The sequence below is a fragment of the Anser anser genome (genome assembly GCF_964211835.1).
Source record: "Anser anser genome assembly, chromosome: 10".
In the NCBI taxonomy this organism is placed as follows: domain Eukaryota; kingdom Metazoa; phylum Chordata; class Aves; order Anseriformes; family Anatidae; genus Anser; species Anser anser.
Window position 1 is genome coordinate 6,778,629 of NC_139730.1, and position 25,261 is coordinate 6,803,889.

At 45.8% G+C, this 25,261-nt stretch overlaps 1 protein-coding gene across 2 annotated transcripts in view; it reads right to left on the reverse strand.

The window, feature by feature from the left end:
• Positions 1-812: 812 nt before the first annotated feature.
• The window catches only part of SLCO3A1 (solute carrier organic anion transporter family member 3A1), a 143,351-nt gene continuing 118,902 nt past the window's right edge, over positions 813-25,261 (reverse strand). For both annotated transcript variants that reach the window (XM_083850424.1, XM_083850423.1), the window contains exons 5-10: positions 23,465-23,629; positions 21,345-21,543; positions 20,270-20,408; positions 15,696-15,871; positions 12,538-12,602; positions 813-7,824 (exon numbers count right to left, since the gene is read on the reverse strand). In XM_083850424.1, coding sequence (XP_083706550.1) covers positions 7,445-7,824; positions 12,538-12,602; positions 15,696-15,871; positions 20,270-20,408; positions 21,345-21,543; positions 23,465-23,629 — 1,124 coding nt within the window. In that variant the 3' untranslated portion in view covers positions 813-7,444. The remainder of the gene's footprint in view (positions 7,825-12,537; positions 12,603-15,695; positions 15,872-20,269; positions 20,409-21,344; positions 21,544-23,464; positions 23,630-25,261) is intronic.

Here is a 25,261-nt window from a genome sequence, read left to right on the forward strand (position 1 = left end):
GTTTCAAGCCTCGGTGGTGAGCGATGGTCTTCTCCTTCAACAAGACAACCGACGTGGAAGCATCCTCCACGTGCTGGTGGCGGATTGTGCTCACCAACAGCCCAGCTACGAGAGGCATCAGGGTTTGGAGGGCAGGCAGCACATCTGCCTCACTGAAACGCGTTGGTGCGTTGTTCTCCGTTACTGCACCACGGAGAAACGTGAGCATGGAGAAGGGAGTGGGTTAAAGAACAAATTAAGTTCCCAATAATCTTATCAGCCAAAAAAAAAAAAAAGCAAAAAAAAAAGCAAAAAAAAAAAAAAAAAAGCCCCTCAGTGTTTGCCAGAGCCACAGAGGGGCCAGCTGGTTGAGTTAACAGGATAACTTCTTTCCCAATCTGCTTTGAATTTTAAGCTCTCAAGTTTGCTCAGCTGTAGCTGCTGCTGAGGGATCTCAAGGGTGGAGAGTAACTGGGTTACACAGGCAGGGCATATGCTTCTGATCAACTTCTGCATCAGGAAAACGAGCAAGGAGAAATCAGAGCCGTGGCAAGGTGGCTGGGCAGTGCTGCTGCTTCTGCTCACAGACCACGCCAAGTAAAGAGCCGCTCTCCTTCTACGCATTGAGGCTGCCCCACTCCCTCTGCTCTGGCTTTCACATGGTGCTTGCTTCTTATCTATAGAGGGCAAGAGGAATTTTAAAATGTCCTTATTGCAAACATTTCCCATCTAATGCCATTTACGTGCTTCTAGCTCACACGACCCCAAACGTCCCCATGCCTGGAATGTGATGTAAGAACATAGAGCAGGGGAAAAAAAAAAAGAACAAAACATTTTTGCAGACTGCATTTGACTCGTATCAAAATCCTAACAAACACCACGTTTATTGTACTTTATTTACATGGTCGTCACGTATACTATAATACAGCACAGCGTTCCGTTTGCAGTGTTAGGCACTATGGGTTTTAAAAGGTCACAGCTCTTCCCCTGCTCCCATCCCATCCTCCTCCCCACGGACTTTTTACCGAAGAGCAATGAGAGCTGCCGTTTGCTCATGACGCTCTGTGGTCCCAGCACTGTTACACTTTTCCACTGAGCCTTACTCTGAGATGGCTCCTTCCCAAACGAGCAGGATGGGAGCTGCTTTCAGTGCTAGCATGGAGTCTCCCAAAATTTGGGGGTCAGAGACCAGCAGCAAACCCTAACAGTTGTCAGTGACAGTAACGTACATCCGCACGACGAGGCGTTTAACTGAAAGCATCAAGAAGGCAATAACAGGGGGCTGTAGGACAGGGCACAGACCCGTGAGCACAGCCTGTAGGCCGCCCGCGATCAGCAGAGCCCTATTTTGGTCCCACTGCACTAAGGACCTTAGGAAAACGGCTGTGATCCTGCAAGGGGGATTGCAATCCTCCGGGCTCACTGGAAGCATCACGGGCGCAGAACAGGGCTCGTTTCATTTCGTCCTTTCGGGTTCACACTGCTGTGAGGCACCAAAAGCATAGCACTTGGATGCAGTTTGCACTGGAGGGTAAAAGCACTGGTATTTGTGCGATGCCATACTGCAAAAGAAATGGGTTTTGAAGGACTAAAATATATGAGTGGTGGGGAAAGATGCCTTTTGCTGTCCTAGCAGCTGGCAATCCAACTGGGAAGAACCAAGAGATGTCGGGCCATATGCAACTTGTCGATTCCCAAGAGATTTTTGCTTCAGGTCTAAGAGCTGTGCAAACATTGCAAATAAAATTTCCGCCACCTGCTTCACCTTAATACCGATTTGTTTTTGCCTGGGTTCATACCCTTCCCGTGTTTGCTCTCTGTAATTACTCAAATGAATGCATTAACTGGTAGGAACACTGCGAGAGGCAGAGAATTTCAAGCATCTGTGAGAGAATATTCCTGGAAAGTGAACCGGGAGCTGAAAGCCAGCACTTTGGCTGTCCTAAAGCTGTGCATGTCCAGCGGCGCTCTGCCCACTGGCATTGAGCAAGGCTCCTCTTACTCAATTTCTAATCACATACTTCTGAACTAAACATTTGCACTGATGAGAAAATTCCAGTCTCGGGAAGTAGGGATCAGAAATGTCCCCAGTGACTGCGATGTCCAGACAGAACAAACCAACTTGCGTGAATTATAAGGAAGCTTTTTCAACCCCCCTCCCGACCACAGATGATATGCAGAAATGACCTTGCAAATACACTGGAGGCATTTTCTTGTTTTTCTCAGCAATTCACAAGGAGGAAATAAAAGGGAAAATTCATTTATGAAGTCGCTATAAATTATTTGCTGAGTTGGACTTGACAAGTTTCTTATTGCTTTTTGCCATGTGCAGACACCAACATCATGTAGAACAAGCCCAGCACTAGAAACTGTCAGGGTATCGCTAATCTTTTCCTTTCTAGGCTGTGATACTCTGCTCTGCCGCAGTTAATGGGAAGAATCTGGGGAAAACACCACAAGCTCATAGCATCCCTAAGCCCACATCCCTGTAGTGCCCTCGTTCCCTTCCTCCTTGGATCAACCTCAACCCGAAGCAAAGCCTGACTCGTGCCAAAGGCTCCCCTCACGTGGCTGCCCACCTGAATGAAGGGCTGCTCCTACCAGCTGATGGTGTCCTGGCTGCCTGGGGCGTGTGGGGTTGTGGGGACAGGAGGGCACCACGCTGGGAGGAAAGGAGAATTTCTGGAGGCTCCTGAGCTGCTGCCACAAAGCAGGGGAGTCACAGCAGCAACACGGGCTGTTGGGAGAGCTGAGCTCAACTTAGGTAAGGAAAGAAAGAGCTCCTAATGGAAGTGAGAACAGGTCAATATTATTGCTTACATTCAGGGTGCTCAGCCCAGCGCATGGAAAGCCTATGAACTTGGCAGGAATTAACCAGATCTGGAGAGAGAGCGACAACAAACCTGCTTCTGCCTGCAAAAGTTCACATACGCGAGGGATAGATGAGCATGGCTGTGTCTAAATGCAGAGTGGAAGTAAGTCTGGAAACCCCTGCGAACAAAGCTGTTATCACATCAGTCCAGCGAAACATTTGCATATGTCTTTCATACTGACAATTCCCTGCGTCACCTGCCAAGAATAAAACAAACATCACAGCAAGACTGTCCAAGCCTTAAGAAAACACAGGCCAACACAACCAGCTGTAAAAAAATTCACTTGACAGCAATGGCCATGGTTGACTGTGGGGCTAAAGCTTCACGGTGCTGGCGGCCTCGGGGTTGTCTTGGGTTTGCTCCGGGGTGAAGCTGCTGGTTACTAGCTGCAGTTGCCCTTCTGTCTCCCTTTTTCACTCTGAGAAAATGTGTCGGACTGACACACAAAGGTAAACCCCCAGTGCATTGCTTCCAACAGTTCTGATGAACAAAAACCAGCCAAGGATGCTACTTTGAACCCTGATGGGGGTTGGAGGGACTAGAAGTCTCAATCATTCCCTTTATTATTATTATTAGTTCTTTTGAGAAAAAAAAATGCTACGTGTCTTAGCCATTTGGAAATACTCCAATCACTTTCCAAACGTCTGCAGCCGGCCAGTTCAATTCTGAAGCAGCTAATTCCTTTCTGCATCTTTCCCTTTTCACCTTCCCAGCAAGGTGAGACCCAGCTGAGATTAAAAATAGGAGCTCTGAGTAGCTCAGAGCATCTCACAGGGGCATGGCAGCGTGAGGCCCTTCTAAGCTCCTTGCAAACCCTTCAAATTCTAAGCAATGGGGGTTTGGTCTAGATAATTCAAGTGATGGCCTTTTCATTCCCATTACACATCCAAAATGTGCTGGGCAAAGACAGAAAAACGTATGATTTCAACACGTATAAAAAAAGAAGGTTCTGGAAATGCATCTTCTTGTTGAAAAAGGATGTAAAACAAACAAGCAAACAACCCAAACAACAAAAAAACACCCATGGGACATATTCTAGTGTTATCTGCACCAATTTTAGGTTGGGATTCCCTTCTGATTCTGTTGGGGCAACATCAAGGTGGGATCTGTGCTAGGGAAGGGAAACCCCAATCTGAAGTCACGCGAGGCAACCAGACAAACCTTAGAGACTGCTCAACCTCAAGGAGATTGAATCTCCAACATCCCATTCCTTAGCAGACAGCCATGAAGAGAACACAGTGCTTGGAGATGTCAAAATAAAATTTCTGCTGAGATGGAGGCCTCAACAAAACCCTGAATTTTAATGCCCCTGAATATGGAAAAGAATTTCCAACTCTAAATCTGCACTGCATGGCTCAGACCATGCCACTACTTCTGCTCCCAGGAATGGACATTTTTCTAACCCCTTCTTTGTTCTCAGGGGTCCCGCACATTAAGGCAGTTGCGGATGGAAGTGGAGTGCTTGCAGGCTAAGGCGCACACCGCGTTTTGGGAAAGAGGAGGATGTCTGAGACTCTCCACTTGTTATTCCAAGACAAAAATGGGGTTGCAGGCAAAACTGATTTGTGGTTTTGAAATCAGAAAAGCAAAGAGGTTGCTGGGATGGATGAGGGTTCTGGTCTGCACATTTTCTTTAAAATAAAACTTTTATTTGAATCTGTACCAAAGCACTGACAGTAAAACCCTTCACGATGCAGGCATCTGATACATCCTTAAAAAAAGAGGGGGATGGGAAGAGAGCTTTTCAAAAGCCACATTATCAAAAGAAATAAAACAACAATCATGCAGATATTTTAAGTTACAGCTTAAAAATAATAAAAGTAACCCGATTCAACTGCATCTCCCATACACACCATGAGAAGAGATTAAAAAAAAAAAAAAGGAAAAAAAAATCGAAAGCATTAAGTGCTCTGGAATCCTGTTTCTATAACTCCGGTCAAGGGGGACTTTTGACTGTACTGACAAACCACAGCTCTTGAACACTGGGAGTTTGTTTTGCATCATGCCAGCACGTCGTTCTCCTTCACCTTGGACTTTCAGAGGGGAAGCAATGGAATTGTGGAAGGGGTTACAGAATTTCAAGCAGTCAGGCTTTGAGAAAGGCTCTATTCTCCAACGTTTGTGTTCAAGTCTGAATGTGTGTGTACGGTATAAAATTATGAGCTAACATTTGAAAAGACAGCAGTCTAAGTAATAAATTTCCAGAATGAAGAGAACTGTACAGAATGATTTCAAAGGCTTATACTTGACAATTATACATATTTTATGAGACAGTTATGCACCCTGTGCCTTTTTTAAATTCATTGTTTTATGGATGCAGTATCTCTTATTTTATCAGACAGGATATACTAAACAAATCTAATGGTCTAAAAAGCATCATTTACCGCCCAGCGTAACAATGGCACTGCATAGCTTTGTAACTTTTTTTTTCTTAAACTCCTTCATTAATCAAACGATCCTTAACATGGCTGAAAACCGAGAATCGAGTATCTGCAGTTACAATATCTGTTTAGCATTTGGCACCATGGAGTTTATTTGATACACCTTTTTTTTTTGCCCTTACTGTTGCTGAACATTTAATGCTGTGCATAAATTACAAAACACACTTGTAAGTCAAACGGAAGCAGTTTGATACCCCACGCCCATGTTTAAACGCCTAGATAAGAGCAAAGTCTGCTAAAACCAGTGCTGAACATGAGTAGCAAGTTATCAACTCCCCTGTAACTGCACCAGCTGTAGGGTGTCCACTGCCAGCAGTGGACAAGGACCTGGGGAAGATCAGCCCATCCTCCAGCTGCATGGAAGCGATGTCCAGCATTCGGTTCAACATACCAGGTTACTTCTCTAAACATCTGCAAGTTCACAACAGCTTCAAAATACGAACAAAAAAGGCGTCTTTTTTTTATTAAGATGCTAACCCTTAAAACCCTTCTGACACCTACTCCATTGGAAATGGGCCTGGTTTCCATTTCTGACTGGGGAAAACTCATCAAACACAACCGCCTGGTATTGCTTCCCAACAGGAATGTTTTGGAAAAGAAAAATAAGCATGCAAAATAAGCCTGGCCCAACGCTTCTTGAAATCAGATGAAAGTTTTCCCTTGATTCTTTACAGTCTTGGCTAAGACTGCATTGCAAAGGCAAAGCCAAATCTGTTCTTGTATGGGTGCCTCTTGAGGATCTGAATGAAAAATTCAGAGGTGCTGGCCAGCCTCTGCTCCCACAACCCAGCCTTCCACGGGAACACAATTTGCACATCTAAGGTCAAAACGTGGCCTCCAGGAGAGGAGATTATTCCACCTTTCTCACACGGCTTCCATTGAAGTGAGTGGCATTTCTCAGGTGAAAAAATATCAGTTGTGAGGGTTCAGGATCAAGGTCAGTATTCCTTTCATCTTGTACACACACACACACACTTTAAAGAAAACATCCACCACACAATTTCTAGATTGCAAATTATATATATATATATCTTTAAAAACTGGAGAGAACATAAATAGTCTCTCCATATATATATATGTATTCACTGAGTCACATATAATATGAAAAAACTATATTATGTAAATCATCATATTATCTATAATTTTCCAACTGACTTTTTTTTTTTTAGAGAGACACAGTGCATTCATTCTCTTTTTTAAAAACATATTGTGTGTCTTCATTGGCTTGGTAGCATATTAGAATGAAGGCGTATGGATAAAAAATGCAGAGGATTAAACAAACCCCTTCAGTCATATTATTAAACAGAATCCTTCCCCGAACTAGCATAAATAAATCCACCCTATGGAAAAGTGTCAGCGATTTAAGGGTTAACATAGATTTGAAAATAACTTTATAAAACCTTATCAGAGGACTACGCAGACAAATATTTGGAATTCATCCCCCTTTAAAAATGACAGCACGTTTGGCAAGTGTGAGCAAATGTCTTGAACTTTACTGGGTTTGACAGATCTGAGCACAGCTATTCACAGACACCCAAAGAGCTGCGATCTGCGAATGCGCCTCAGCTGGAAGGACTCGGATCCTCGGACAGCACTGCCAGCTACCTGGAAGGTTTCCAGCAGCTCTGAAGGTATTTATCGTGGACTCGTGGCTGGTGGCAGAGTGTGAGTGGTCGAAAAACTCCAGCACCGTTCGCTCTTTGCCATCACGGCGTGCGCCGGGTTCGAACAGCCCAGCTAACCCCTCAGCCCACGTCGCGGGAATAGCAGGGCTCCACACATCCCTGCCATTAACATCTTGCTTTCTCTAGGCCTCATGCCCAAGCCTGTCCGTTTGCCGAGCTCTGCGATGAACCTCTGTGGATGCCCTTCGTCGATTCCCGTTTTGGAAGCCCGTACTGTCATCAAAGGGGCTGGTACCCAGCCGCAGCAGCTCCCTGCTTTCTCCATCACCCCGCAGGATATCGCAAGTGATCCCATGAAAAGATGTTGTTCTCAAGAATCCTGACTGGGTTTGACTTTGAGAAAAAGACAAAAGGTTCCTGTGTTGCCATTGTTGCTTTGCAATTGTACTTTTTCACTCTCACTCTCCTCTTGTTTTTATTAAAAAGGACCCTTATATTATTAATATAGTTCACCCCTCCACAGTCACTATAAAACAGACTCCATATTTTCACACCACTCATGATCTTCAAGGTTATAGATAAATTTTGTCCTATGTGATTGATTTTGGGGCACCGAGTCCCGCCCCAGATTGTCTAAGGTGAGAGTAGAGGCAAAAAACTCACTAGTGCTGAGCCCACCTTCGTGGTTCTTGATGTATCTTTTATAGTTTTTCCTCAAGCATTGCCAGGTGGTTGTGTACAAGATGAATGCAAAAGACTTGAGGGCTATAGCAATACTAACGTACAGGTATCTATAGACCACGTTGTCATACAGTGCGCAGGCTCCTTGCTCGCCACAGAATGTGCTCCAGAACAGACACGTGGAGTCAATTCCAGCCCCAAAGATCAGGGGAGGTGGAATAAAACCTGTCAAAATAAGAGAGACAAATCATGCTTTTATGATCTTTACGATAAAGGGAGAGGATGTGATTGCAGTGAATGGAAAGAGAGGACACTTATCAAGGTTAATGGTCCCAGATGGAGCCTGTAATTCTCTTCTGTTTTTTTTTTAGTTCTAAATCAACCTAAACAAATGCTGTGGATACGAGTTTTTATTTTGGACTCATTATCTATGGAACAGACTCCTGCTGATATCCCAAATGCAGGTAGGATTTTCTCAAGATTAAGTGCCTTGCATTAAGCTTCTGGTTTGAAGCTGGGTGGAGGAGTAAATGAAAGAGGACGAGGATGGCCTTGTAGCTTGCTCTCTGTTTAGATACTGGTAATTCTGCACCCTGGGATGCTCACTTGAAGGGTGTCAAAGGACTCCAGAGTCTGAAATCAGCTGGAGAACTGAGATCTAGTTTTGGACCTTTTGCTGGCAGAGGAGTAGGCTTTCCGCTGATCCAAGGAGAAGAAGCAATGGCCTGTAATGCATGCCAATATTAAATAGGAAAAGAAGGGAAAAATTCAGTGTGTCATTTAGTGAAACATCACAGCAGGATTCTCCCAGAGCCACTGCAGCTAATGGCTGATGGAACATTTTTCCATTTGCAACAGAGCTGCGATCAAAAAGCAAAGCAATCACTCCAATCTCTGTTAACCAATGAAGGCGATGTTTTTTCTTCTCTACTTTTTCTCATCTTACAGGCATACTGTAGAGCATCACATTACCCCATTTCACATTACCCCCACAGCGGTGAGGTTGTCCACATCCAGCTGTGTGCTCCCCATCCGGCACGTGGGCACCGAGCGTGCAGCACTCAGAAGAAAATGCGGAAGCTCTAAATGTGGATGCTCTACATAACGCAAAGCGTTTCTTTTCCTTCTGTTATATTTATAGGGGAAAAAAAAAATCAGATGGAAAGTGGATAAACCTGCGGGAGAGGGGGCGGGGAACAAAACCAAAAAAAAACACAAACAAAACTTACTGCTGTGGGTTAAGACAGCAAGCAAAGGAGGAGAACACTGTGGGCACCATGTACTCTCCCAGATTGGGCCTTGACAGTATCACCCCATTTGTAGGTGCTGTGATGGCTGAGTCCCTATAAATACATGTGTAGGCAAACAGACACAAGGACTGCAGTTTTTAGACAGAAAAGTGCTTAATCTTGGATCCTGTTTCATCATTAACCTGGATTTCCAGGCTTAGATAAGATGCCTTCTTTCAGCTTGTCACGAACAAAACAGTGACATTCATGACATATATCCTACGACTACAAACAAATTGGTTGTCTTCACTGTTCCCCGTGGCAGCTGAGATCTCTTTATTTTATTTTGATAACTAGAGCTCTGCAGGTTTTGTTTGATCTTCCTTATACGTTAATAAATGCAGGAAGGAAAAAAGGCTATATGGACTTCTGGTACTCTTTTTAACCAGTCATTAATAGCATGGATGCAGTAAATAAAAATAGACGATATAAAAGCGAGACAATCCCTTTGTTACAAACACTAGTTCCAGTCATCACATCTAAAACCTGGTTATGTTCTGGAAAAACAGCCAGTGCCAGCTCACTGTTCCTCATGTCAATGACTGGAAATTCCAGACCGAGCTGGGTCTGCGCTGAACTTAAAAGATGTCTGCTTTTTAAACCCGTGGACAACTGCACACTCAATCTAGCATTTAAAAATTCAGGCAGGCTCCTGCCAGAAACAAGCGAAGAGATTGTGCTGTGAATGCAGTTTGTGTGTCGGGAGCTGCAGTGGCTCTGGATGCCCCCTCCCTAAGGGCTAAGGCACAGATGGGGCCGTGACCAAGGAAGCCGGAGCTGCATGCCTTCTGGACTAAGGGAAAGCTGCATGCGAATCATAATTTTGAGGTGTGAACCCATACTTATTTTAACACACTGAGAATTGCTGATGCAAAGCTTTGGAGGTGCACAGGCTGGACTCCAGAAATAGCTATCGCTCCCATCGGCTGCTTTCAGCTGGCTCTCCAGCTTTTCAAAAGATAATTTGACCTGGAATTTGCTCCTTACAAGACTCGAGGAAGGACCTGTTTCATTGAACTACAAACCTATACCTACGTGGATGCAGGCACGTGTGGAAACCTTTAAGAAAAATACACGAAAAAAACTTCTTTTTAGCAACCAGTGTTTCAGGTCATTTTCATCAGGGCACGAGACTCAGGAGTGACTGAGTGATTAGACCCTCTGAGAGATGGGAGTTGAGGGATTGCACTGTGGTAGGAAAGTCCTCTCAAGAGAAGCACTGCATTTTTGTCACGTTGGACGTAGACAGGCAAACAACATGGGCTTGTACAAAAAAAACACAGGAAGTTCCCTGGTAAGCGGAGGCTATGCCAGGATGCACAGTGAACACAGTTCAGAAAGGATGCATCCAGCATCTCTGCACGTGACTAAACCCTTTCACCACTCCAGACATGCCCAGTCAGTGCTGACAATCCCTGACACAATCAGGATGGGATCATCAAGGATGTTTTGTCTCATGCTGTTTCCAAAAGCCATTTTTCAGTCTCAGAGGGGCCTGAACTGGACATTTCCCATCCAGCTCAGAACTTCCCCAGCTACTGGAAGCGTTAAAGAGATTCCAGGTTTCTAGTTCTATCAGCCCTACCTCTCTATGCATGAGATGTTATAGGGAAAGAATATCCCTATCAGAGCTTCTTGTATAGCAGCTGCTGCTTTTGAAAACCTTTGGCTCCAACTGCATTGCTTTACACTCTTCCCTGAGAAACTGCAATAGCACTTTTATATGAAAACACTGTTATGCTGCTCTCTCTCAGCAGAATTCCTGTGGAATGAGATAATACATCCAGAAGGATACTGGAAGAATTCAGTGGTGTTTCATGTTATTATAGTGAATATTAAAGAGATTCAATCATGCTTTACCTCTTATTGCAAAGCGTTGCAAAAATTTCTGCGATATATATTTCATGCAGAAGCTGCAGGGCTGTAGAAAAAAAGCTACCCCTGGCTTACTGAAATCTATTAGCTACGATTGCACCTCTGGGTCTCATACCACCTATATTTAATACTCTCCTTTGGTTCAAGAAGCAGCTATTATCACTCTCTTCTTAAGTCAAAGCTTAAAGGTGAACTGAAAAGCTTTTAGAATAAATCAGTAAAGCTAGTCTCAAACCTCAGATTGTTAAGGGCAAGATTTGGATACCACGGCTTATATTGAAAAGTACCTTTCTCTTCATTTTCTAGATGTTCTAGCTATGTTGCTGGATATATTCTCTTATTTCAAGGGAATTCCTTAGTGACAGAGCAACATATAAGGATTTGAGTTTAAATTCTTATCATGGCTTCTTTACTGGAGGAAAAAAAAAAAGATCTATTCATCTTCAGTACATGCGTCTGAGCCCAGTTTTAGTGGAATTCAAGATGCTGCTATCTCAGAAGGTTTCTCTCTTTCAAAATGTGGAGAGAAGAGAGAAAACCTTCCCCCTTAAGTACTTTTTCATTTGGAAACAACAACCCACAGATCTCCTCCTTGCACACTTCCCTGCCGACACGCCACATTCAGCCAAAAAAGACAGGCCAAAACCTGAGAGCAGCACTGACAGCAAAGGAAAATACTGTCTTTGCGAGGCTTGAACCAGAGCCAGGCCAAGTCAACCCAGAAGCTTCCCGTTGACTTATCTGAGCTCTGGATAAGATTGCTTGATGGAGCTTTAATGCAAACTGGCCTGGGACATCATTTCCCTTTCAGCTCATGAGAGACAAGGTGTTACTAAAAATAAGTAAATAAACAAAGTCACTTATTAAAGGCAATGTGTGATACTGTGTGATTTTTAGTCCTCTAGTTCCCAGTGCCTTGCTACAGCCTAGAAGATGGCATTTTACTCCCCAGCTCATCCCTTTGAGACTGGGGGACCATGCAGGGAAGGTACTGCCTGTGCCCTGCTGCGGGAGGCATGAAGTGTGACCCTAAAAAAAGCAAATTTCAGCCCTAAAACATGAAGAAACCATGTGTGTGAGATGGACCCACACAACGATGTGTCATTGATATTGATGAGCTGAAATACAGAAGCTTTAAAATAGGAGCCATCTCTTTAAAAAGGGAAAAAATTCCACCTAGATATAAGAAGCAGATAAACAAAAGCCCAGTGTGTTCCTTTTAATTCACACATGAGAAACACATACTGGTCCAGAGGAATAGCTGCATGCATTTTAATGGGATATTAACCCACAGGAGAGTACAAGGACTCAGCCTGTCTCATTTCACTGTTTTCTTTTCTGAGAGACCAGAAGGAAGGGACAAACACAGCACGTAACATAGGTCCTGCCCCTCAAATGAGGATCAAAATATACATTCCTCTACTTCAGCAATATGCAATACAGCAGTAATTTTGCAAGCTGCTGACATGTTAATAACAACTATAGAGGAGAACTGTCTGCATGGGAGCGTGGCAGAAATGGTCATTTCTCATGCAACACCCCATTTTCTTCCATTAGCACAATCCAAATGGCAGGAAAAGCGCCTTTAGGAGCCTTGATGCAACATCCTTCACAGGGAGGTCCTAGACCTCATTGCTTCAGACCCCACTCGTGACAACCAGTGTCTGATGTGCAAGTTTGCACGAAGAAGAAATCAACTCTTGCATATTAAAAACAGCGTTTTCTGTGAGAGAGGAAAGGGTTGGGGAGGAAGACAAGAATTTTTTGTACCTACCTAGCAAACGGAGAAGCAGGAAAAGCACCCCCAAAGCATAAGACTTGAGTTCAGGGCTCACGGTTCTGTAGGGAGGAGAGAGGGAGAGAGTGAAATCGATTCTTATTGTTCTGCTTTGATTAACACACCCCACGGCGATTCTGTGCTGTCAGCCAGGATGCCACCACCACCTCTTCAAAAAGTCATTAATGGGGTTTTCTTCTCCCTTTGCCTACAGCCTCGAAAGTAATTGCGATGGTGGCCATGTGATGGGTTCAGGAATTTAGTGAAGTCATTAATAACAGCAGCTGATCCTGTTGTCGGATAGGGAAAAATGAAATGCCCATCCCAGTAAATCATCGTTTACAAACTCCACATCATGCTTTTAAGGCTCCATATGCTGAGAATTGGTGGGAGAGAAAACTTTCTGACGCTTCCCAGACTATTGGGAATAAGAGGGGAAGGGCGGACGATGGACCAAAACGTTCGGCCAACCTGTTAAAACAAGCCTCCCAGTGATGACGTGCTCGAGAAGACTTCTTTTCATGGAATTTGCTTTATACCGGGAAGACAACCATTGCCCAACCTTTTGCTATGAACAGAACCCGGTTTATCGCATTAGTATCAGCCTCCAAAGTGCTTTAAAAAATAATTCATGGTTTTCCGATTGGCTTAGCTCAAGGACCCTATTGGCTAAAGTCATCCTCTCGAGGCAGGCTCAGCAAAGCCTCTGGCATTTCAGAAATCATTAACTTGGTCTCAAATCTTACAATAGCATTTTGTGTCCCATGGTGTACAAAGGCTTGGAAAGCAGACGGTGATCCCCACGTGACTGGGTTCATCACACGGGAAAACGTTAAAGGCCTCGGTGGTCTATTCCCCTAGCTTCTCACGGAGGCCTGCACTCAGCGCTGCCAGTGACACCCATGGGGGCACAGGCACACCTCTGTATAAATATATCGGAGGGGAATCAGACAATACCAATAAAAAAGCCAGAAAAGCAATAGGTTTCAAATTAAGAGAAGACCATTCTGATCACTGCCCTTATCTCAGACGTTACACAGGCCATGTAACGTGGTATCAGGATTCCTGCCTGAAGCCTATAACCTCTGGCTGAGGTTCAGCAGTTTTCAGGCAGACACCCAGGCTTGATATAAAGACCCGAAGGTGTTAAGTATCTACCCTTGGAAAAACATTTGAGTGGTTAATGGCTTGGCTCAAAGAAGGTCTATGGTAGCATGGGAAATGAAGGAAACAGAAACAGTATCAAAGTTTATTTTATGGAAAAAACAGATTATCATTTGAAAAATTCACAGTGGGTTTTTATCAATATTGGTGTCTGTCTGTCCACCTTTTTGTATTTAAGTCAAGGTCAATCCCCATACCTTAGTGTGAAGTACAATTTGTCAGCTCAAAACATCTCCTTTTCTTGACTACAACAGTGAACTAATGACTTTCCTAGACGAGACATCTAATTTGTGGACCCTGAAGGGAGGGCAAACAAATTTCATACCAAGTGCTGAAATTCTTCAGAATATGGACTTGCCCTGATTTCTACCCACGTGGTACCCACTTCTCTTTGGATGCTGGGTGAGCAATACCAGAAGGCCTTGAGGGGCAGAAGGCAAACCTCTTTTTATTTTTAATCCCACTGCAACCCCCCAGCCAGTCCCTAAACCTCCCAGTGACTCAATTCTGGAGCCTCCGCTCCAAGGCAATCAGTTACAGCTGATCAAAGTGTTTTCTGGCTAAAACTTCAGTTCCTGCCCTGTGGCCATCTCAGGCACATGCCCGGGCGCACAAAAGCTACCAGTCCCAGTGCAACTCTTGCTTGTCTGGCGAGGGGAGTTCGTTTTTAAATTAAACACGGGAAGCGAATGATGCTGTTGTCACTGCCAGAGACACCAGGGACACATGCCAACACTTCCTTTTAGCAATGCCTTATCCAAGATGGCATTTGCGAGAGAACATGTGGTGGGATATGGTGAACAGCTCTTTCCCATGCATTTTAGCAGCTAAAACACTAAAACTCTGAAGGGAGTGCAGCTACTAATTTGGAAGGGTGAATTGTTTATTTATCTGAGCTGAGCGCTACGTATTTTTAATGCTCCCTTCCCTTTTTCTTGTATTCCTCTTCCTGGCTGGTGACTGGCTTGTCTCATTTGAAGTCAACACAAAGACAACTTCATTCAGGATCCTACAGGTGATGGCAGCTCCCTCGAACAAAGAACCCTTCAAACTTCAAATTACTTTTGCCACAATATTTATCATGAGAAATTTGATTTCCCTTTAGCTACTGTAGATGCAAAGAGAGAAAAGAACTAGTAGATGGAATATCTCATTTTGTATCCCGCAGGGAGACATGCCCTCACAGAGCTCTTCTGTCCAAGATCCACTCAAGAGTGTGCCTCTAATACAGACCTTATTGATTGGGTTTTATTGGAATTTTCCAGGCTGCAGAATGGATCTGCTATTTATGCCTCTGGTTATTATTCTCACTAAGTGACAGCCTCTGGATAAACGTGGGCTTAGATATATACTTGTATCATAGGGTGAAGTGTTCCGTGTGTCTGGAAATAACACAGGGTCAGTTATCTGACTAAGCTACTTCAACTATTCACATTGGCTCAGCCCCGAGATGTCCTTCATACTTTAAAGTTCCTTCTGGTTTTGGACTTGGTCCAGGGTGAGAGAAGTCAAACTCTAGCCAAGTGGATACTGACCAATGCTCACCTTTGCCACAGTCTTGTATTTTTCCATCATTTCTAAGATCTCCAGGCCATCCCTAACGGTATCTCAGCCATTACATGCTGAGACCACGGGGCTGCAGTTCTGCCACTTTGCTGCTGCAACTGTAATGTCCCTCCTGCCTGGACTGGAAGCTGTACTTCTGCATGTCCTTTCCTGTGCTAACCCCAGCCTTGGCAAAACCAAGTTTGCTGCCTCTTTTTGCAGCATCCTGGCAGCGACCTTCTTGGTTTGCAAGCCCAGCTCCTCCTCACTCCCTTTTTACCAACACTGTACACGAGTGATTCCTTTATCCCCATCAGCCATGGCATGGATGAACCAGGAGCTGTGAGTACCCCATGAGCCCCCGGCCCCATTCCCACCCCGAGAGCAGCCCCCCAGTGACTGCAGCCCCCAGGCAGCCCCCCAGTTCCTCCTGGCGTTGGCCTTACCTGATGAGTATGATCACTGAGGGCGTCTGCGCCATGGCCCCGATCATGCTGCAAACGCACATCACGCAGAGGAATGTCAAGAAGGCCTCTTCGCAGCCGGGACTGGGACATTTTCCGGGAACAACGGTGGCATTTTCGGCAGGGACCGAGCTGAGGCACGAACAGCCGCTGAGGTTCTGTGGAGGAGCACAGGGGTTCAGGGAAAGCAAGAGCTGTGGTCCCCAGCACCTGCCCTCTGCGATAAGGGCTGCCAACAGCCACTCGGAAGGCTCTCATGGTCAATTAAGTCACTCCTAAGTGCTTATCTGAGGGGGGCTTGGAAAGGATTCCCAAGCTTGTCAGCTCTGATGCATGTGACCAGCAAGGAAACGTCCCTCGGCTTGTTTCTTTTCTCCTGCTCCTTTCAAGTCTCTCCCATAAATGTCACGGCGATGAAATTATTGCCAAGTTATGCCCCTTCGGAGGAGAATAAAGAAACGATCTGTGTCCCTCAGACACAAAAGATCCCCAAATTATGGTTCTAATTACTTCCTTCTTTACCTTTGTGTTCGTGGCTCTCGCAGTTAAATCGAAGTACATTAAAACCAGGTAAATCCGCAGCCCTGTTCCCAGCTGTGGGACCGGTGCCTGATTCTAGCACCCTGGGTATCGGGAGGAAGACACCCATGGCAGGTGCTGCGGACCACCAAGAGCTGACTGTTGTGGTGTGGTAGCACAGACACTGCTGGACTCGAGTGCACTGCAGGGCTAATCAACGACATCTGGTTCAGAGGAATTTGTGTCGAGCTAAAAGCTGAAGTCAGGCAAGATAAACTATCAATATGTGATCAGAAGAAGAGTGAAACGACTGCATTTCTCTTTGATGTCTCCAGCAAGTGCAGGATGTGAAAAGAAGCTTTGTTTGCTAGTCACAGATTTAGTTTTTTTTTCTTATTTTCTAGCTTGCCCTCCTGAATTTGTGAGTGGGGGATGTCAATGCAATTAAGGCGCACAATACTACCAAGAAATCCCTTAATGAATACAGAATGAAACGATCATAAATGATTCATGTCTTGTCTTCGTTGGGTTGCTGGGTTTGCAGGTCACATGTTTGTAAGAGGAGTAATGCCATAAGTAACACATACTGAAAAACAGCTTCGTCTCCTCCCCTTCCCTCTACCACATTCAAGCAGAAATTCCTTTGCTTTTCTACTGGGGTCCCCTTAGGACTGTACAAAAGCACACTTTCTGGTTCACTGCCTCTAAAGTTAAGGATCCGTGGGGACGCTACTCTAGCCTTTCTGACACCAATCTCTTTCTTCTTGCACAGGAGTCAAATGATTTTCTTCCACATAAGTGCACAGAGGGCAAGAGAGACCGCAGTGCAGAACTCCAGGATCGTGGCAGTGGACACACAGGTGCCTTTCTGGCTGGCAAGCAATCATTAACATAACAAATTCCTGTGCTGTGAGTGAGAAGCTGCCACCTGAAGGCTTTGAGATGGTGACAATTAGCACAACTGCAGTGGTGTTTGCACAGCGATAACAGTGCAGTAATTCGTAACTCCTGGCTCTTATTGCCGTACGTTGTTGGTATCCAACCAGCCAGGACACAGCCCTGCAGATTAAACCACATCTAAATACATACCTGTACTGAAAAATCCTGGGATAAAATTTCCATTGTGGTAACCGTGCAAACCTGGGTGCTTATTTCTGCTTATTTCTAATGGGCTCTCATCAAAGAAGAGAAAGTGCCTGTTCCTGACAATGGTGGGGCAGATTCTCCTCCCATTGGTGTGGGTTTATACCTGGTACAACAAACCATGCAGCAGGTCCCTACCTTTGGACCCTGAAACTTTGCCCCTCAATCCGCTTTTCCAACCACCTAGCACCGAGGTGCTATCCCAAAGCAATGCAAGTATTTTGTTCCAGCTACATCCGCTCGCTTAGTGCTGTGCCTCAGCCTTACTTGGGAGATCTTTGATCTTTTATTACTGACATGCGATACAACTCACAGACATCAAACCCAGGAAACATCAAAGATGGACTTTTACCTTTGCCCTGTGGCAAGGCAACTTTTTGCTACCCATGCCAAACCGCTACAGATTCCCTTGTCTGCAACCCCACCACCATTCAACCACACATTTATCTTCCACCGCATAGCAGCTTGCACACCCACATTTTTTGTGCACGTGTGAAGCTGCACACACTCAGACTTTGCACCTTCAAGAGCATCCCAAGTTTGGGGTAATTATCTACACAAATTACCCATGATTTTAATTATCTATCTGTTTTAAACCTTGGCTCTGACAGGAGAGGGACAAGCTGGTCCTTCACTGCAAAGCCCTGAGATGCCAGCAACGTAATGCCAGGCTGGAATTCACGCACCTCCTGCCAAAAGAGAGATTAAGAAAAGCAACGGCACAAAACAAACAAGATGTATGGTCAAAGGCTTTGCATGCATGGGTCACTTGTGGGAATGGCTCAAAAGAAGTTTTCCTGTGGGTGCCAGAGCTCTGCCTATCAGCCCCGATACTCCTAAAGCTTTTTGGAAAGGTGCACCCCTGCAACCAGCTCAATAAGAGAGCACAAATGAAAAAAAAAACACTGAGCTACACACTGCTTTTAGAAATTGTTCACAGAGGGAAAATGTAGAGAGGCAGTCAGAAACATCCAATGCAGTAAAGTTAAATAAAGCATTCAGAGAATTTTATGTCCCAGTAAAAAGCAACCCTTGGCTCATCACGAGCATATAACACTCACAAGAACCTCTAGACAGGTCATTACCTGGATTATGGGTTTAAAACCTGGTTTGGAAATTTGGCTTTGCCTCAGGGCCATGACATGGCCAAACTGGTCCATAATTCTTGATAATGCCCTTTCCAGAGGATGCTATTGCTTCACTAATTTGTATTCAAAATGTTACTGCAAGAAACCACACAACCCAAAGCATCAAAAAGAACCCCAAGATGACGATGAAAAGAAAGAATGAGTGAGTAAGAGAGAGGGGAAGGGAGAGAGAGGTTCTTGCTCAGGGTTTGCTCTCATGGAGCGCGAGGTCAGGCAGCTGCTCGCTGAATGGACGGAGCTGAATTTTCATTCCTGCGCTCCTTCCAGAGGAGCCCGAGCTTTGCCCTGAGTCGCACAGCGAGGCGGTTGCTCCTGCGCTCCAGACATGAACAACACTGGTTGTACTCTTGCTAAGGGCTCGGTGAACTGGTGAGACACCGCTCTGCGTGCTCTGTACAAGCTGGCTTCTTGTCAAAACGCTCACGTTGCTGCCCGAAGTGCTGGCTTGTCTCTTGTCGGGAGGTTGAGGGCAGGAGGTAACATCTTTGCGTGTACCACGGCCCAGGCCACACGCTCGTGGAGGCCCTTCTGGGGTTGCTGAGAACACCTCGAATCTGTGGCACTTTCCCTTTTTTCAAAGGGCCGCCTGCATCTTTGAGGCTGGAGTGGGAATTCGGGAGAGAAGAGGTTTCAGCAAGATGAGCTGGCTCCCGGGTCATCTGTACCACGAGTCTGCGCTTGTTAGCAGCGAGCTTGTGCCTCCGCTGCCTGGTGCTCGCAGGCCGTTTGTCTCTTCAGGGAGGGAAGGCAGGTTTGATGTCTCCTCAAAAAGGAAGGATGAAACCACAGAGGGATAACTGCACGTGGTGAGCACTGATGTCCCTGCAGCTGCAAACGGTCACCACGACTGGGCTCACCTCCCTCAGGCTCCACACAACACGGCAGTGGTCACTGTGCCTGGCACAGCCCCAGCCAGGGAGCAGAGACAGCAGAAACCCTGCTAATTCCCCCCCGCGGGAGCGACAGGCGTTCATTTGCAGTGTAACCCAGCAGGCATTAGCATTTCAGCAGCAAAAAAGCGGAAAAGCAGACTTTTAAGAATTCCTCGTCTTTACACAGAGATGGCTTGGTCTTTAAGAGTTTTCTAAAGGAATAAACTCTTAGAAATGGAGAACTGAAAAATGCAGGATGTCTTTAGATGGAGTCTCTGTTCTCTTGACAAGTGTTCTTGCCATTGCCTCAGAGAAAAGGAGTGAAAGAGAGAAGCAAGAGGAGTAGAAAGAAATCTTAAACAAGGATGAATAAAATCAGGATTTGGTCATATGTGTCTAGGAACCAGACTTGGGAAAAATGCAAGAGGAAAAGTAGAAAGGACTGGGCAGGGTGAACATTGCCAGGTGGAGAGCCAGGGAGATGGGGAGCAGCAGGAGGAAAGAGAAGCTTTCCCCACAGTTTGGGCCAGCAAGCTCTCGCACATTGGAATTCTGTCAATGCACAAACACGCAGATTTCCTCTTGTGTTCCTCTGCTTCAGTGCTGAGAAGAAAGACTGGAAGAGGGGGATGACAAGGAGGAGAACGAAGGAAAAACCCATCCTGCTTTGCGAGTGCCCCGACACACCGCTGCCAGAGCCAGTGGGCATTTAAGCAACAGAGTGAGAAACATCAATGGCTCAGGACCAGAGACTTGGGGGTTTAACCACTGCTGACTGTAAACGAGTGACTCTACCAGAGATGCACTGCCATCCTTCACTTGCTCTCACAGGGTCATTCCTACAGGTGAGAGATACCAAGGAAAGGCTGCTTACCGTGCTGCTGCAGCCAGCAAAGCAGGCGGATAAGTAGGTGACCCCATCTGCACCACAGACTGGAGTGAAGGAATCAGTTTGGCATTCACAGTTGTTATTGCAGGGGGAATATGGGTCCAGAGATGAGGTTGGAGTTGAGCTGTAAGAGAAGCAGAAATAGAAATTAACAGGTAGTATAATGATATCAGCAAGCTTTTCCAATCAGTGCCGCACAAAGATGGCTTTGAAGGCGGGGTCAGTTAAGGCAAACAAATTACAAAAAGCAGTGGGCAGGCTATCTGGGTCCCAGCTTGAGCAAACTGAGGCTACAGTGTCTCCCGAGGACAGAAATGCCTTGGCCACCATCCCTCTGCAGTAGGAAATCTAATGCAAAACTTGGGATGCCTTGGCTTCTCAATGAGCAGCCCCAAGGAGATCCAAAGATATGCCTGGAGAGGTTGCTCTGTGTTTTTCTGGAGCATTGAACAGCCGAGAGCCTGAAGTTTTCATCTTCATAAAAGTCACTACTGCATACTGAGGAGCACCAGAAAAGAAAACAGGGAATAACTCTCCAAGTCTTGTGAATGCTACAGTGAACTGGGTACCTCATTACTCCCATCAAAATGGGTTTGGAGCCATTTATGCTCTCTCCACCATATCCAAATTTCCATGTGTCTAAAACCTGGTTCTACAAATTCCCCTCAGGCGCTCCAATAAACATACAAAGCGGCGTTATGTCCCTCACTGCCAGGAGAAACCAGATGGTGTGGTGGACCGAATGCTATGTAGGTGGCCATGGGTTCAGAATTGGGTCTGGCACCTTTGATTCAGTTTGGCCGATTTTAGTAAAGCTCATTTGTCAGCTGCAGGCACTCAGCTCTCACGGAGATATGTGGTATGAAGAGCCCCCAGAGTGAGAGCATTATTCGACACGGCCCTCTTTAAACTGCTTGCTATATGGTTGCCCGTGGGCCAGCACCGCCTGAAGGCTGCTCATCGAGGACAATAATGTGGCACTTATGTTGGCAAGGCTGAGAGAGATGTGCCCTTTGTTGGCTGGATGGAGGGTAGACCCTGAAACTCTCTGGGGACTTACTTGTTTCCATAGGGAACAGTAACCCCTGCCACGGGTCCTGTGTCGCATCCCAGGAACAGGAAAGACACGTAGCAAGCTGTGGACACCAGGTTCACCAGCATGGCCATCCTGATGGCTCCCAGAGCAGAGAGGCTGAGCTTCTTCACCAAGAGGCCACCCAGGAATATGCCAAGACACGCACATGGGATTGCTGTCATCCCTGCAAGAGAAAAAAAAAAACAGTTAGCAGCAAGTGCAGGTAAGGGTCAGTGAACCACACTGTTACAGGCTTGTATTTCTCCACAGACAGATCTGTGTGTTATCACTGGGAAACCTTCTAATGGTCAACTACTGGAGCTGATATTTATTCACTCAGGCATGTTCTTCTTAGCAGTCATCAATCAGAAGGCACAGAAGCGCTGACACCTGGCAGTGACTGAGTTAGAGCCCATTTGGGATGGCAGACCAACTCACCGACCACCAGCCCGCTCCTCTCCTCGCCTCAGGCACTGCACAATTATATCTGTGCTGTTTTCTCCAGCCTTGTTTTAGGACACAAACTGGGGCTGCTCCACACAGAGGGATGTATACAAACAGGTAAGCTGGAGGAGCCATGACCTTCTTCCAGTTCTCATCCATATTTTAGGAGGATGCCAAAATGGCCAAGGCTGGCCCACCCTAACCTAAACAACAGCATCGTTAATGCTTTGTGTGACAGTCAGCAGCCAGAAAAGCCACAAATATCCTGAGGTGTCTAGAAGCTTCGGGTGAACCCCGTTTGGTATACTTCAAAGCAGTCTGATTCTCAGAGATTAGGCAATAGTTGCATTTGAAAATGCTAAGCCTCCCTTATAGGATCTCCTTAAAATGAGAGATGCAAAATCACTGCCAGAAGTGACTCACTTTCCAGGCACAGAAAGGCATTATCACACTGAACGTGTCTGGGTTCACTTTAATCCCTTTGCTGCCAGTTGCGCTCCGAACCTCACCTTCCCAAGCTAAGCTCAGAAGTGCATCCAAATCCTCACATTTCTGGACTCCCACGAAAGTCACCTGGGAAATCTGGCAGCAACGCTGCTTAAATTAAACAAGTTGTGAGGACAGTGGAAGTATCGAAGTCTCCTTTTCCCCTGCTCGGTCAGAGGCAGGACGTGCTCTGGCTCACAGCAGTTCCCTCTTTGCCGGCCGGCCAGCTGGACACGCATGCTGACCGGCCAGACACCCTCCTTCAAACAGCACAGTGGTTGTCCTTCTTCCATTGGGCCAGTACTGAAGTTGCTTTCCTTTGCCAAGCCTTTAATTTCCAGGAAAATTACAAGAACCCAACATCTCTGAGACCTCTGCCCTTCTGTAAAACCCATTAAAACCCATCAGCAAGTTTTGCGTTGCTGGTGGAGGCAAGATTGACTGCACGAGGTTGTTTCTTTTGGAAAATTGGGCCCAAACCAGAAGATATCAATGAGTTTGACGGGAAAATAAGTAACTGTCAGGAGAGCAGCTTGCGAGTTTTTTATTTCGATATTAAGATTCATCCATTTCATGATGTCCCAGTTTTTGACAGGTCACTGCCAGATGCCCATCTGGCGAGCTGTGGGTGCAGATCAGCCAAGATCAGCTCGCAGATATTTCAGATGGGTGCTGCTGAGAGAATGGCTGTCACAAACAAATTGCTAGACTGCTTGGAAATGAGCAGCAGGAGAAAATAAATGAAGATCCTGCCTATGCATGAGTATCCTGACAGAGAATGAATGAATGCTGAGAAATGAAGAGTATATGGGAAACAGCAGCAGCATGAGAAGAGAGAAGGGGTTTTTGAAGCTATTTCAGCTGATGATTGCAGTCTTCTCACTTCCAATACAAGAAGAAAGAAGGGGACTAGCTGGAGAAACTGGAGAAATGTGGAATACCTGAACCAGGAGGTAAGTAGTTAGATGTGCAGCCCTGCAGCTTGGCAGGTAGTTGTGCCGATGGCCCAGTTTGGTTAGGATTTCGGCTGAACTTCAGGCCCATCACGTCTTCGGATGATGGGCAAGTTACTTTCTGAGCAGCCTTATCAGTCAGCCTGGTTGCAGCTACCAGTCACGCCGAATATTTCAGTGCCTTCGGATGCTGGAGACTCGGTGGTCCCTGTGGTTACTCACCCAGCAGCTGGTTGGCAGACGAGGTGGTGAGGTTGAACTGCTGCTCCAGGTACTTTCCCAGGAAGGCGGCAAAGCCCGCCACCACGGCAATCTCCATGCAGGCTGCCAGGATGATGCAGGTGAAGACAGGATTGGAGAGCAAGTGCTTTGTTACTTTGGGGATCACTAGAAGAGAGAAAAAAGGGAGAGGTGTTACTGTGCAGGCTCTGCTCGAGGTGCTGAAGGTGCCTTGCTACTCTCCTGAGGACAAACTCATGGTATTAGGACTAAACTTCCACTCTGCACAGACAAGCTGGTTGAAAAGTGGCAACGCCAGAACAAAATGAAACAAATCCCACGGTGTCATCTAAAGTACCAGGAGGTGCAAAGGGAAGTCATCTGTCATTATTCTGAAAGGTTAGAGATGATTTTGAAATTTTAAAGGATCAATGTTTTCCAGTATTGCTTTTGTTTCCCCCGTAGAGAGGTCAGTCAAAGCCTCGTATTCTTTTTCCTTCACCTCTTCCTACCTGCTCCCCACAAACAATACCGAGCCAGCTGATAAGTGCCATGAGTACCGTACTTAGCACCCGCATTCTTTCAGGCTTTCAGACACAAGCTAATCCAAGCTCACATTTGGCCCTTCCTTTTCCTGCCATCCAGATTTGCCTCATTTTTTAACTCCTGCCTAACTGGCTCACATGCCAAGGGACATCTTCTTGCAGCATGTTCGGATACAAGCTGAAATTCTCTTCTCTGGCCCAGGGGCACTCATGAGCACAAAGGATCCCACACCTAGGACAGGCAGACTAGCCTGTATGTTCCCATAAACCTGAGCTTGAGCAGCTGAATGACGCCTTGTGCATAGACCCTGCCAGCCTCGGTGGCTGCAGGGTTGGCAGGGGACGTGCTGAGCTCCCCTCTGCCTAACACACACACACCTGCTTTAGTTTCGTGATCCCTCGCTCCTCCCTCCCGCATCATTAGTGTCCTGAGTCCTCTTCTCCAAGCCTGTCTCTATTTCCGATAAGGAAACACAAGCTACCTTACAAAGGGAAATTTGGCTAATGAATCAGATAGCACATTTTCTACTTCAGTGAACATTTTAATTATTGCCGAGATAACACAGCTTGAAGAGGATAGCATCGCAGTACAGGAGAGAGCCTTGCTTTGTCTCGATACCTGATGACTAATTTCTCCCTGAATTAAATGTGAAAATCATTAAGTTTGAAAATTACCCTGCTGAAGTGTAGTGAAGCCTCAATGGGCCCCTATTTGCATTTTGAAAATCCATTCCCCACCCACCTCTGGTGTACCAGGGTCTGCCAGATGACAGATTTCTCTGGTGTGGCTTCTATTTTCCCTTAGGGCTTTTTTTGGTGTGAAATCTAATTGCATTGGCCTCAGCAAGAAAATGCACAGCTCTTTGTCAAGGCTCTGCTTGGGTCCCCACGGTTCTTTCTTTGGGAGAAAAAAAAAGGTTATAATTAGGTTTGATCTAACCTTTCTGGAAGGGACCACTCCACAGTTTCTGGTCTCTACATCACAAATGTTTTTTCGTGCTGTATAAAATTCTTGCTTCCTGAGGATTTGCTGAACATAATGAAGGTGCTGGAGGCACAGCACTTTTTAGTGGGAAAGAACTTAAAAAAACAAAACAAAAAATTACAGGGAGGAAGAAGTCTGGGAGATTCAGATGTGGACAGATCTCAGAAGCTACCTGCTGCCTCCTTCAGTTCTTTGGGGGCCACCCACAGAACTTCCCCTCCTTGCCAGGAAAAGAAGGGAAAAAGCAAAGGTGGACTTGGCAGAGCTGAG